Genomic DNA, 14,491 nt, shown 5'->3' on the forward strand with positions numbered 1-14,491 from the left:
TACTACTGGAAAAACTACAACTACAAAAAAATACAAGGACTTCTCAATAAAGGAACAATACAAGAGTTACACTGACATTCTAGGAAAATGTGTCATCCACACAACTCCAAAAACTAGAATGGGAACAACCCAACCCATCAACTCACTCTTTTCCTCACTCTAGTAAGGCGATAACAAAAAAACTGCTAAGAGACAAAAAAGGCAGTCTTTTCAAAACTTCATCTCAACCTTAAACTTTCACACCAACATAGATTACACTAGAAGAAAAATAAAATCCTTCAAATTAAGATAGATAATCAAAGAACCATTGGTATCACCAAACACTACACCATTCAAAATCGGCAACACCAACATCACAAACCAAACCCTAGTGAAATTCCTAAGAATTTACATAGACAACAGTCTATCCTTCTACAACCACAGTTAGCATCTCTGCAACCTAAGTTTAGTATCCTGCAACATCATCAAGTTTCTCAGAGGGACTTGGTGGGGCTGTGTCCATAATACGTGGTATTATCCTAACAGCAAATTCAAACTGCCATTATAAAACAGACACTTGAGCTAAGAAAATTAGCCCCAAACAATCTAGCTTTAACAGAAGTAAAGATTCTCCCACTATGTGGAAGAATTAAATACCTCTGCATCAAATACTCCCTCAATGCACTCTGTAATTAGTCTAATCCCATAAACAGTTACATTTCAGAACAAACAACACACCTCACGCAACATATTAATCCCAGAAACAGAAACAAAACCATAATACAAATATGCTGGGATGAACTGAAACATATAACCAGAAATCTCAATTTCGATACCAACGAAAAACTACCTATTTTTGAACTTGACTATATACTAAGCCTCAGCAAAGTTGATACCAACGTCAACAACAGGATGAAAATTCAGAATTCCTTATACCCTCTCAATAAATTCTACCATATCACCCAATCACTCTACATACAGCACCACCATGTCTTTACTGATGACTACAAGAAAAGTGAAGATGCATCAACTGGAGCCTCCCACGTGATCACCCAAAAGAATATGGTAAAGAACTCAAGCCTAGACAGCAGAATTTCCATATTCACTATGGAAGCCACTGCTATCATAATGGCAATCAAAGACGCCATACAAGATACAGAGCACTTTTACATCATTTAGACTGATTCCCTCAACATCATACAAACACTCAGCAACAACTCACACAACACTCACGCCAACAAACTAATCAGGCAAATTAAAACAGGTATTAACAAATTGTATACAACTTTTAAAAATAACTGCTCCATACAGATATTCTGGATTCCTGCCTATATCTGTATCTATATTTTCTATTCCATATTTCTGAAGCCGACATTTAGATATTTCCAAACCACAGACATGAAATTTTGAACCAGCAACTTCGGGTGCTGATATCTTGATAACGGCTTACACAAAAAATTTCATGTCTACGATTTAGAAATGTCTGAACGTGGACTTCAATAATATGAAATAGAACGTATAGGGTACTATTTAAGAATTGCGACGTGATCACTGCAGAACGTTTCAAGGTCACGTCACGGTCAAGTACCTCCCGCCATGATATGTAGTGTGGGTAGTAGGGTGCGAAATGACCGACTAGTCTTTAACGAAAACTCTTATTTATTAATCAACACTTATAAGATACGCGGAAAGATTTCCGTCTGACCTAGCGCCAGAAAGAACGGACGTGGTGTGTGTCGTGGCTGTCACGGTGGCTTCCATTTAACGTCGCTTCACCCCCACATCTTTGTCCGCAGACAAAGATACGGGGTACATGGAAATTCCCATGATTCCGTTCGGAAAAAGGGGAGGTTTTCCCCCACGTGCGGAGCTAGGTAGTTTGTTTGTTTCATCGCCTGTTTTAGGGCTCGACAATTTAACGTACCCGCACGGGTCTGCAACGCTGATGTTTGCTTACCCGTGCTCCCTGGGCTAGAGCATCCGCACGGCAAGAAAACCTTTTCTGTGTCCCGTTATGCCGCCACATGTAATATTTCATACTCTGTAACTTTTGTTTAAAAGTTTTAAAAATTAAAATTTTTACAGCTGCATATTCGGGCAACTCTCCTCTATTTTTACGGCAAATTTTAACTGCCTATTGTTTTTAGTTTTCACGTAATACTTGTTTCTCTGAAAACTTCGACCGTTTTTATAAAAACCCAGGTTTTTCAAAAACTGGATGTGACCCATCAATTTGGTTTTCAGATTCGTATTTAGGGTAAGGAATTCTATAAGAATCATCTAGTGATTATTACAAAACCTAAAAGGTTTAAATTTATTCCACAGTGTAGTCTGTCCATAGCTCTCAAAACCATCAAATTAACTAATTTTAATCAAAACGAATTAACATACAACAGTAAAAAACTCAATAAATTTGATGAATTCCTAATGCACAAATTAAAGGAACCTTTTATTGTTATGTACACCAGTTGGTACACAATAGTTCTGTGCATAGTAGCTGCATTTTATTTTTCTTGCTTTGCGAAAACTACTGCCATTGGTTTGGGACTGGAAACTTTTCAAACACCTCTGCTGCTTCACAAGGAACCCTACTAATGGAGAAATTGTGCCACCTACAATAAAAAATTTTATCAATTGTACATTCGACAACAGCCGTGTGGAATATTGAAAGTGTTCCAGCAAAACGGTCCACTCTAAAAAACATAGAAAGGACAACTGTATCATTAAACCAATAATGGACAAGCTACCGACAACTAGTCACCATCTGCAACCAACATCAACATATAATCTTAGGTCCCCAAGCAAAATTAAAACTCAAAATAATACAACCTCTCTCTAACTCAATGACATATTTATAATTTAAATCTAATTCTAATTTAATCCCTTAGTTACATACTCCTCCTATATTACTGTTTTACACCTATTTTTAGATCTATTTTACTTTTGTAATCTAGTCAATCTAATCAATACATTAACTATTGTATCACTTATCTTAATATTAAACTAATTAAATTAATATAACTATTTTCTAAAATCAGAAACTAACGTCTTTGACTAAAAGGGGAAAGGTGTTGGATGACGGATCCACAACACCTGCAATATACCGTATTGCTCCAATGATTCGATATTTTCATGAATCTTCAACTGAGCCACCTCTGTACCTTCATATTTTAGTATATAAGTAGCTCAATTGCAAGCAGCATCACACATTCGAATTCTAGACTTAGTACCAAAATTCTGTTAGACTCGCTACTCAGTAAACCTTATACTTAAGTCATCTTCATTATTAATAATATATTGTATAACCTGTGCAACTCCAGCACTGAAATATATTTATATACAGGCGGCTCTCGACTTTCGCACATTCTACTTTCGCACAATTCGCTATTTCGCACATTTTTAAAGATTCAACTGTTTAATCCTTTGCGATCGGATGTCCTCCCTCAGGGGACATCAGACTAGCCATCAGATTACAATGTTGTTCGGATCAAGAGAACAGAACAGTTTCAGTCTTGCATTAGGACGTGTGTCAGCATGTTGTGTGTTTTGTTAATTTATTTGTTTAAGTTTAAATATTTCGTCCTTATAAATTGATAAATATGAGTCAGAAATGGAAAAACTGCAGTGTTGACGAGAGACAAAGATGGAAATAATTAAACGTTCTGAAAACGGTGAATCTTTTGCTTCAATCGGACGTTTGTATGGTCTAAACAGATCTAAGATATGTTCAGTTTTGAAAAAACACGAGTAAAATTAAGGAATACGTTCAAAATTGTGGAAATATATCTTCGAAGATTGTTTCCAAAAGACACGACATAGTGATGGATGAAATGGAAAGATCTTTGTCATCATGGATTGATGATCAACATCAAAATAAAGTCCCTCTGAATTTTTCAATTATTCAAGCTAAGGCTCTTAGTTTGCATGAAGATTGGAAGACTAGATTAAATGAAGATTCTAACATGGTATTTCAAGCAAGTAATGGCTGGTTTGACAAATTTAAAATAAGATATTCTTTACATAATATTAAATTCACTGGAGAATCGGCCGATGCAGATAAAGATGCTGCGAAAGAATTTATTTCCTTATTATCCAAAATTATTGAAGATGGAGAATATTCTCCTAGTCAAATATTCAACGTAGATGAGATGGGTTTATTTTGGAAAAAAATGCCTAATCGTACATTTTTATGGAAGGGAGAATCAGTTGCTCCTGGACATAAGCCTTCCAAAAACCGATTGACATTACTTCTTGGTGGAAACTTAGCTGGTGATTCAAAATTGAAGCCATTGTTAGTTTACCAGCAGAAAATCCCAGAGCATTGAAAGGGAAAAATAAAGAATTGCTTCCGGTCATTTGGAAATCAAATAAAAATGCCTGGATTACTGCGTTAATATTTAAAGATTGGTTCACTTAGCATTTCGTGCTGACAGTTAAACAATATTGTAAAAATAATAATTTACAATTTAAAGCATTATTAATCTTAGACAATGCTCCAGGACACCCAAATTCTCTGCAGAATTTATACCCAGAGATCAATGTTGTGTTTTTTTCTCCCAATACTACCTACCTCATACAGCCCATGGACCAAACAGTGATAGCTATGTTTAAACGATATTACATGAGGACAATAATGACTAAGAGACCATCAAGGTAACTGACAGGCAAGATGGGCCAACATGAACAGATTTTTGGAAAAATTACAATATATGGAACACAATAAATAATATTGGAGACTCATGGGCTGAAATAAAAGAGTCGACAATGAAAGGTTCCTGGAAACAATTATGCCCAGAAATGATGAGCGATTTTATAAATTTTGAAGAAACATCAGAAACTCTCACAGATGAAATAGTTACCTTAATGAATGAACTAAACTTGGAAATCAACAATGAAGATGTTAATGAGTTGATTGAATCTCACTCAGCACCGCTGTCAAATGAATACTTAATTGAGCAACAATTGAGTAACAGTGATATACACAATGAAAGTGAGGAAGAGGAAGCTGATAAAAACGTCAAGACTTCGACAATTAAAAATATGAATGAAGCCTTCGTGCATCTTGACAAATTTTTGACTATTATGGAAGAATGTGATGCCAATGGAGAACGTATATCTCAAGTACGTAGGGCAATTGAGAAAGACACAGCATGTTATAAAAATCTTTATCAAGAAAAGAAAAAAATGGGTGGTATTCAACTAACTCTTGACAACTTTATAAAGGGAACACCCGAAAGCACTTAACACACCTCTTTAACTTCATTATGTATACATATTGATAGATGAATACTTTAAAACATAGTTTTTGGTGCATATTTTTTTACATCTGTCTACTTTCGAACATTCAACATTCGCACACACTTTCAGAAACCAATTATGTGCGAAAGTCGAGGGCCTACTGTAATAGTATATTTTGGCTTGTCATTATTTTCACATGTATACAACATTATTATATATTTACTAATAGAAATATAAATAATAAAATGAGAGAAGTCCCAAAGCCCAAACAATCTTTTGTTACTTAAAGTTGCTGCATTTATTTCATTGCAACTGAAATACTTTTATAACATTTTCACCATTACACACTGTTTAAATATTATTTTGATTTTTTCTGATTCATTCAGTTAACATCTAATTCAGTGAACATCTTATTCATAAAATGATTATAAATGTACTATACTATATAATCTACACATGAAGAATATATTTAAAAAATCTTATAATACATAAGTAGTTTCAAATAAATCTTTTCTTTAAATTAACTTGAATCAAACAGTATACAAGGATTAAAATATCTTAAGTTAAATTATTTAAACGTTTAAATGTATTAATTTAATTAATTAATTTAATGTATTAAAAATATTCTTAAAAATGTAATGTTTTCAAATAGTTAATACTCAATCGAACTAATGAATACAAAAGTATAAAACAAAATACGAACTGTCTTTCATGCAGTTATAAACACCTTTCCGTATACTATCATCACTGATATTTGAAACTAATTGTTTTTGGTCTTCTTCTTTTACACCGGTCATGTTAGTTTACAAACATCTAAATTTACGTAACCGATAACAAATTATAAACATTTAAAGAAATAACACATAAATACGTGGTATGAATAAATATAGATTGTCTTATTTATTTCTATGTACGTTTTGAAAAATTGATTCAGTTAAACTTGTAAATATAATACAGGTTAGTCCCGGTCAGACTTAACCATAAACAAGGTATGATCACCGACGAGAAACAGAATAGATTATACATCACTAATGTAAGTTTTTGTCATAGAACTGAGGATTACGTTACCCTCTTATCATTCCCGTGTCATTGACAACATTACCAACGAAGTACAAATAAAAAAAATAAGAAACATGTTCTTTTTTATTTTTTTGCCTCAATATTAAATTGTGTTATATACTCGTAATTTTTTTATATTTATTTATCAATATATTAAACCTAATTTAACGTATCTACATAAATTATATCTCTTCTGTATCATATGTGTCGAAGTATTGGTGTTCGTAAAATATATCAGGGATATGTCAAACTGAAAGCTTACGAGCTCTCTAGAGTCTTTCTCCTCACGGAGAATTACTCCTCATCCTACTTTCACTTATATTAACACTGGCAGGTTTACACGAGCTGCTACATCACAGTCTCGGATGGCACTTAGAATAGAGGTAGTGGGGAAAGGCTGATTAGGAGTTACTAGCATAAGGGGAGGTCAGTTCGATCCCCTGATATAGGGTTTCATTCCAACAACTATCGATGATCCTGAAATCTCGAAAAAATGATCTTTGAAGGAAAACATTTTTCACTACCATCAAATTTACTCTCTTGAATAATTTAACTGTGCTCTTGAGAATTTTCTTCTACTGCTGTAAATAATGAAGACCTTTACTTACTCTCATAGTACACTCCTTGATAAAAAAAAAATGTACTTTATGATAACAGATTACACGAAAAATTTCATGTCTATAGTTTGGAAACGTCTGAATGTCGGCTTCAAAAATATGAAATAGAAAGTATAGGGTTCTATTTAAGAATTGTAACATTATCTTACATCAAATACCTTCTGCCATAACATATAGTATTTCATACCCTGTAACTGTTGTTTGACACATTTGATCGTATTACTCATACTTTTTGAAATAATTCGGTGTTCTTGATTTGGTCCTATTTCTAAACCTATTTTTATCTCGGAAACTATTGAGTTTTGGACCTATGTTCACCGGGGTTTTTTACTCAGTTTTATAAGTTGTACACGCTTTATCATTTGTGCGCAATAATTTTGTTACACCTCATACATTTTTTTTATATTTTCCAAACATATACCTCATTAAAAATGTCTGAAGCTTCCTAAAAATTTTTATATACGCATTACCCATCATTGCAGTTTCAGATTTAAAAGCATAAATTGTTCAAATTTTACAAAATTATTCCAAAATCAAAGACATGTTCACCAAATGCATACGCAGTATGCTAGAAAGGATGAATGCTGTAATAAAAACAAAGCGGGAAACACAAATTATAAATATCTATTTATTTAATATATACGTATACACCTTAATAGTTAATTGTTACACTCGAGGCGTATTGGTAAATAAACAGGCGACGAAGATGCGTCCTAAAATATAATTTACAATCACGCAGGTAGCGCAGAGAGAGTAAGGACGTTTCCCGAAATCTCCTTAATTTTTAAGGCCTCCATACCTGGGTCATAAAACACCCGGTCACCGCATACGACGCAACAGCTACTTCCAACTTACCACCATAAATCACCACAACGACGAAACAAGACGAAACCAGACTTCGACAATTTCCTATCTCAAGAAGTAAAATAGACACACCCACGACCAATAACAAAATACAGCTTTTCTCCACCTAAAACTGCAACTGACCAATACGAAAAAACCCGGGATTACATAAACTGAAACGTTACGAGAACCAAACAGAACACTACGAGACGACTAAACGTTAAAGATCCAGTCATTCCATCAGTATTTGTACCGTCAAAGTTTAATCTGTATAAAATAAAGTGATAGTTATTATCTCTTGCCTTGTCTTCTTCCTTCGATCGGGACAAGAACCTTTCCGTAAGTTGCGGCAACGTAACATTAATCAAAGTTATTATTAACACTTTGCCGTCCGCACGTCTCGTAAAAATTGATTCGCTTGACGCCGGCAGCACTAATTCGGATTACTTCGCTTGTCGTCAAGAAAAACTTGTTGGCGTGTGAAACTTATTGTTACCTAAACAAAACTCCAACAGAATGCAAACGATACTAAAGTGCTGTCGCCGGCCACTGGACGATACTATGTGCACGATACCACTGTGGTGTCGCCGGACGGCATAGTGTTAAATTCCGTTTTCGCCATTTAATTCCACGGTTATCGCAGGAAATGTTGAAAACTATGAATAGCTCTAATTTTTTTATTAGTGAGCATACATATTATAACATTATGATAAATTCATTAAAAAATTATAATCGAGTGTATACCTAAGCCCTTACATACCCTGGAATTATATAAGCTGAAGCTATCGATGTACTAGGCCCGCACTGATATTAATCATTTTTAAATATGTTGTTGGGTGACATCATTTTGAAAAACTTTTTCTTTTATATGTTGCTCACAAAAAGCTGTAGTTTCCGAAATATTCGCGAAAAACTTTTGTAACTACTACACTGAATCCTGTATTCATGAGCGCATCCGTGAGAGGGGTATAAGTATGTGTATAATGTAGATAAGTAAATACCTAGGCACTGTAAGGCCCCGAGTCACGTTTTCCCGATTTATGTTATTCCGCATTTACATTGTCTCTACTCGTTTGAGATGTTTCTTAAAAATAAAAAACGTATTTTAATGACAATAAAAGAAAACCATCCAATACGTTTCAGTATTATTCGTTAGCATCGCGATCTCATCGTTTTTCGTAAACATTCGTTAAATATAACTTTTCCTATCATTTTTATACATTTCAAAGAAAATGTATCTTCTAATCTGATAAATTCATGTACAGATACGTATGTCGCATTTATGCATACATGTCCATCCTGTGTACTACACTGAAGTATTTACCACACTAAGGTACGTCCTTTTTTACTTACGTTACTCACTCTAGAATCAATTAGAACGTAAGTCTGGGACCTTACAGTATAACCGAAAGCTCAAATGTCTCACAAGTAATAACTTCTATGAAATGTTTTAATTTTACACACCATACTAAAACTAACCAAAAATGATAAAAAAAAATTAAAAATGCAGATTGTTTTATATAGTAAATATTATGTTCTTGTTGGTAATAACTAGCAAACTGAAGAAACATTGATTGAATTTCTTGTGATATGCTAAAAAATGTTGACTCATTAAACTACAGTTCTGCTTTAGTATTTCATAAGAATTTAGATTTTCAGAAAAAACAATTTAACTATATTTTATTTTATTATTTAATACACAATTTCAAGTCATTAGTTTTTTTATTAATCTTGCTTGTATAAGTCACTATCGGTATTCTTAATTCCTATTGACTATTCGCATGCTCAACTTTTGGCGGATTATCATAGTAATAACATAGTGAGACCAATTTTAAATCGTTAATAACTCTTTAAATGTATCTAAATTATTGCTAAATACATTGTATAACAAATTCGATTTGGTTTACACTTACTTTATCTATATACTTATTCGGTTAAACCTTTTGAATATTTTAACTGTTTCAATACTTTTGAATCACTATATTTAATATTTTTTGTCTTCCGTTAAATATTAAAATTATTTAAAAAATTTTTAATTTATCTACATACATACATTTAAATATAAATGTATTATTACATATTAATGAATATAACATGTTTAATAAAACAAATATTGAATAATTCAGTTTCGTTTTAAGCATTTCAAATATGTATATAAATAAAGGATTTAGAGGTTATAAAAGATACACAAATACTTATGTTTGAGATAGCGCCACTTTCTAGTTAATTTTAAGAACCGGCGATTATTCTAAAGATATAAGTAATAAATATTACGTATAAAACCGTCATAAATATATTTTTTATGATAATGTGTGTCAATGCTAGTGATTTTGGTTTATAAATAATTTCGTATATTTATCACAAGAACAATTTTTATTCGTACTTTTTGAAGTGTTAAGAGTAAGGTTAAACATGTTGCGAATTGTTTGTCGGAAATCTTTTAATTTAACTCAAGTTATGAAAAAGACTATAATAATAGATACTAAACAAAAGAGACAATTAAATTTACTTGAATATCAAAGTAAAGAACTACTTAGAGATTGTGGCGTTTCTGTACAAAACTTTGCTCTTATCGATGATTTAAATAAAGCAAATTCGGCATTAGAAACATTACGTTAGTATTTATTCTTAATTATTATATATTTTATGTGTGTAAAAATTTATATAATTAATTTTGTCTTTTTATATAAATAAAAATTGACGTTTTCCTCGTTATTTAAACATATTTTTTATGCGTGTATAGAAAAATTTAATATGTGAAAGCTTAATATAGTGCCCATTATGTTTAAAATATAATAAACTTTTTAATAACTGTATGTAGTTTTTAAATTGGTGTTTCTGATAACATTTCAATTGATGTTGCTTCAAGAAAGTTTCAAATAATGTCAATTATTTTCTTTAAGATGAAGTGATATGTTATATGTTGTATAAACTATTCAAATTTAAAATATTACTTTCTTCATTTTTAAATGATTGTATATATTTACACATATCATTATTTATGTTAGAATAGATTACATAGATTAGATTAAATTAATAACATTTGAAAATTTGAATATACGAAAAGCAATAGAATTTTTATTACTACAGTTTTGTGAAATTAAAATCTTCCTATTTGTAAAGCAATTACAATTGTATTGTTTTGTATAATATAACAATTGTTTTGAATATATAATTTTCTATCTATTTAATTTTTGTTTGTTAGATGCTGATGAATTTGTTATAAAAGCTCAAGTATTAGCTGGTGGTCGTGGTAAAGGATGGTTTAATAATGGTTTTAAAGGAGGTGTACATCTTATAAAGGAGTAAGTTTAGTTAATTAGTATAAAATGTGATATGAAAATGTATAATTTATTTATTATATTTTGTTATTAGCCGTAAAGCAGTTATAGATGTTGTAAAAAATATGTTAGGTCACCGTCTTATTACAAAACAAACTTCGAAAGATGGTATATTGGTACAGAAAATTATGATTGCTGAATCTGTAAATATTGCACGAGAAACATATGTCTGCATTCTTATGGATAGACAACACAATGGTCCTGTTTTAATTGCTTCACCAGCTGGTGGCATGGATATTGAAACAGTTGCTGAAAAGAATCCAGAATTAATAAAAACAGTGCCACTCGATATATATTATGGGATTGATGATGATATCGCTAAAGATGTTAGCATCTTTCTGGGCTTTGTGGATCCAGATGTTCAACAGAAAGCAATATTTGAATTAAAAAATTTATGGAAACTATTTGTAGATATTGATGCTTTACAAGTAGAAATAAATCCATTGGTCGAGACTACAGACAAGCAAATTGTAGCAGTTGATGCAAAAATTGCATTTGATGATAACGCACAATTTCGTCAACAAGACTTATTTGCTTTGGAAGATAATGATGAAAAAGATCCACGAGAAGCAGACGCATCACGGTTTAATCTGAATTATATTAGTATGGATGGCAATATAGGATGTTTAGGTATAATATAGAATTAGAATATTTTTAATGTTAAGAAAGGGAAGTACTTTATAAATATATTTCTAATTTGCTTTTAACAAACTTTAGACAATATATTTAAAACTTTGGAAATGGTAATTATAAATTAATAATAATAAGATAAAGATTTTAAAGAAATTTACATTTTATTTTCATACATTTAAAAATTAATATTGTATATTATGTTTAGTTAATGGTGCTGGATTAGCAATGGCAACTATGGATATAATTAAACTGAATGGTGGTTCTCCAGCAAATTTTTTGGATGTTGGTGGCAGTGTCAAAGAAGATCAAGTTTACCAAGCATTTAGAATACTTAGTGAAGGTATGTATTATGACAATTGTTGATGGAGTTACTATTGGTCTGCAAAGTATAATTGATAGAGTATCTGTACGTGCTCACAAAAAGAACAATTGGAACTATAACTTCATATTTTTTAAGTGAAGGAGGTAGAGAACATCTACAATGAATTTTACAGAAAGAAATATTTTAATCATTGAATACCAACTACGTAACGTGAACTCATTACAATAAAATCTCGATTATCTGATTTAATCAGACAACTAGTAGTCCAGATAAATGAAGACTCGAGAAAAACTTCTTCAAAATGTGTAATATGTAATTGTAGAATGCCAGGTCTTATTCTATATTTATAATGTAAAGAAACCGATATTTCTAATGTTCTTATGCGCTACGTTATTGTGAATGTATAAGGTGTTAAACAAACACAGACAACGTACAAAGCCTTTTATTATTAATGCCTTAGAATATTATATAATAGTGAAAAAATCAGGGAATACAAAATTTGTTCAATAGAGAGAAAACCAAAAGAGAAACTTAAAAGGTATTCACATGATTTAATAATTTATTTATCAGAATTACAGTTCATATTGCTTGTTATTAAACATGAGCTGTTATGTTCATTGGCATCCATCATTCAGCAGATTAAGCTGTTTGACATTTTATTGAAATAGTACAGCCAGTGTAGATTTCTCTGAATAAGCACCTTATTGAGCAAAAGGAGTTCCATCAACTTATGACAACTTATGACTGACTTTTCATCTTGTAAAATTTATTTTTAATATCTACTGTCCATGTTTCATAGACCAATGATAACTTTAGTTGAATAGTTTAAAATAAACTTGTTGTATACATTATTTTAATATATTTAATTATTGTATATATCACTCTTTACTAAAATATTCGTAGTAACAATTGTATAAATATATTTTGTTCAGTTTTTATGTATTACCATAATCCATAATTAGCATCTTAATAAAAATTACTTTTTTTAAAATAAATTTAAATAAATATTGAACATAAGTTTAATCTTTTTTTCTGAAATTTTTAGATCCAAAAGTGAAAGTAATTCTTGTAAATGTATTTGGAGGTATTGTAAATTGTGCTACAATAGCAAAAGGAATTATTGCAGCATTTCGTAATTTACAACTTAACATTCCCCTTGTTGTCCGATTAGAAGGTAATTACTGTTTTATTTTTATAATTATATTTTTTTATATATTTTTACATGATTTTTAAAGGATGATTTTCCTTAAATCAGGTACAAATGTAAAAGAGGCAAAGAAACTTCTTACAGAAAGTAATTTACCAATTATAACAGCCAATGACTTAGATGAAGCAGCAAAAAAAGCAGTCAGTTCTGTATAATCCTAAATTGATTACTTTCACGTTGTTTTCTTGTTATTAAGACTGGAAATATACAAATATGGTGGAAAAACAATAAGTCAAGAGGAAATGCATTAAGGATATTAGATTATTTTTATATTAATTTCTCAACATAATTTAATTTATTTAGATTTAATATTGTTAAAATTTTGTCTTTTTTTGATCTGAAGATCTTAAGTAAATCAATACTTTCAATTTGTTATTATTGTCTTTATTAAAATCAATTAAACAATAATAGTTGTTATTTGCAATTTTGTTCTTTTTATTTCAATTATTTAGTACAATTTCAATAGATAAATATTTTATACAGTTCTTGTTAACTTAAAATTGCATTGTTGTTCCAAGCTTAGCTGTTAGAACGTACATCCACATAAAATGAAAAAGTATGGAAATTATAAATTGCATATGTCCTCTTTATCTTTCTCTTTATCTATTTTTCTTTACACCTTCTTCTATGTTTGTGTACTGTAGCTGTTCTTTTTCTATTGTCGAAAACTGCCGTGCTTCTCTAAACCATTGGCATTCACTTCATAAGAACGTACTAGTATTGATTATAACTAAAAGAAAGTATGTTATATGAAATGAACATGTCATAAAATACAATGGTCGAAATTGAATCATCCGATGACCAAAAATTCCTTAAGCGAAATTACTAATTTCTTTTTTCTATTACAAAGAATATAGTTTTATACTATCAGTTACGTATATTTCGTAGGTCTATACATATCTTATGTATCTTGAATACACTTAATTGTATATTAATTAAAATACTTTTATATATATTTATATAACATTATCGGAATAAAAAGGTTGCAATATTTTACAATGTTTTGTAAGATTTTTATCATTTTTATAATTATATATAAGTATATTATTTAAACATACCTTTATAATTAATAAACATCTAGATTTTAAGTCTACTTTAAGATCGATAAAGTTTGTGTTCTAACACAATAATTCAAATAATGGGCCATAATGTATGTACAGTGCAGCTCTCACGCTTTTAGTTACTATTAAAAAGGAAAATCGGAGGCACGTTCCACCTCAGTCCTTCCAGGGAACATAATAGCCGAGCATCC

General features: G+C 30.8%; 1 protein-coding gene and 1 long non-coding RNA gene across 3 annotated transcripts; one reads left to right on the forward strand and one right to left on the reverse strand.

Moving 5' to 3' along the window:
- Positions 1 to 1,866: 1,866 nt before the first annotated feature.
- LOC143174952 (uncharacterized) lies at positions 1,867 to 6,383 on the reverse strand. Of its 2 annotated transcripts, none has more exons than XR_012999497.1 (3): positions 5,945 to 6,383; positions 2,426 to 2,591; positions 1,867 to 2,278 (listed from the first exon to the last, which is right to left on the reverse strand). It is a non-coding gene; the product is annotated as an uncharacterized LOC143174952 (long non-coding RNA). The 2 variants fall into 2 exon arrangements; XR_012999496.1 differs by having other exon boundaries at positions 5,921 to 6,383.
- Positions 6,384 to 9,899: 3,516 nt separating this feature from the next.
- On the forward strand, positions 9,900 to 14,241 carry LOC116433735 (Succinyl-coenzyme A synthetase beta subunit, GDP-forming). The gene is made up of 6 exons (XM_031992156.2): positions 9,900 to 10,350; positions 10,942 to 11,041; positions 11,112 to 11,707; positions 11,916 to 12,050; positions 13,078 to 13,206; positions 13,288 to 14,241. Exons 1-6 carry the CDS (start codon positions 10,149 to 10,151, stop codon positions 13,392 to 13,394), a joined length of 1,269 nt encoding a protein of 422 aa, XP_031848016.1. The 5' UTR covers positions 9,900 to 10,148; the 3' UTR covers positions 13,395 to 14,241.
- The last annotated feature ends 250 nt before the right edge of the window (positions 14,242 to 14,491 follow it).

The sequence above is a fragment of the Nomia melanderi genome, chromosome 10 (assembly GCF_051020985.1).
Source record: "Nomia melanderi isolate GNS246 chromosome 10, iyNomMela1, whole genome shotgun sequence".
NCBI lineage: Eukaryota > Metazoa > Arthropoda > Insecta > Hymenoptera > Halictidae > Nomia > Nomia melanderi.

Coding starts and splice junctions, on each gene's coding strand:
- LOC116433735 (XM_031992156.2), top strand. CDS start 10,149: ATGTTGCGAATTGTTTGTCGGAAATCTTTTAATTTAACTCAAGTTATG. Junction 10,351..10,941: donor TTCGGCATTAGAAACATTAC/GTTAGTATTTAT, acceptor TTTGTTTGTTAG/ATGCTGATGAATTTGTTATA. Junction 13,207..13,287: donor CCTTGTTGTCCGATTAGAAG/GTAATTACTGTT, acceptor TCCTTAAATCAG/GTACAAATGTAAAAGAGGCA.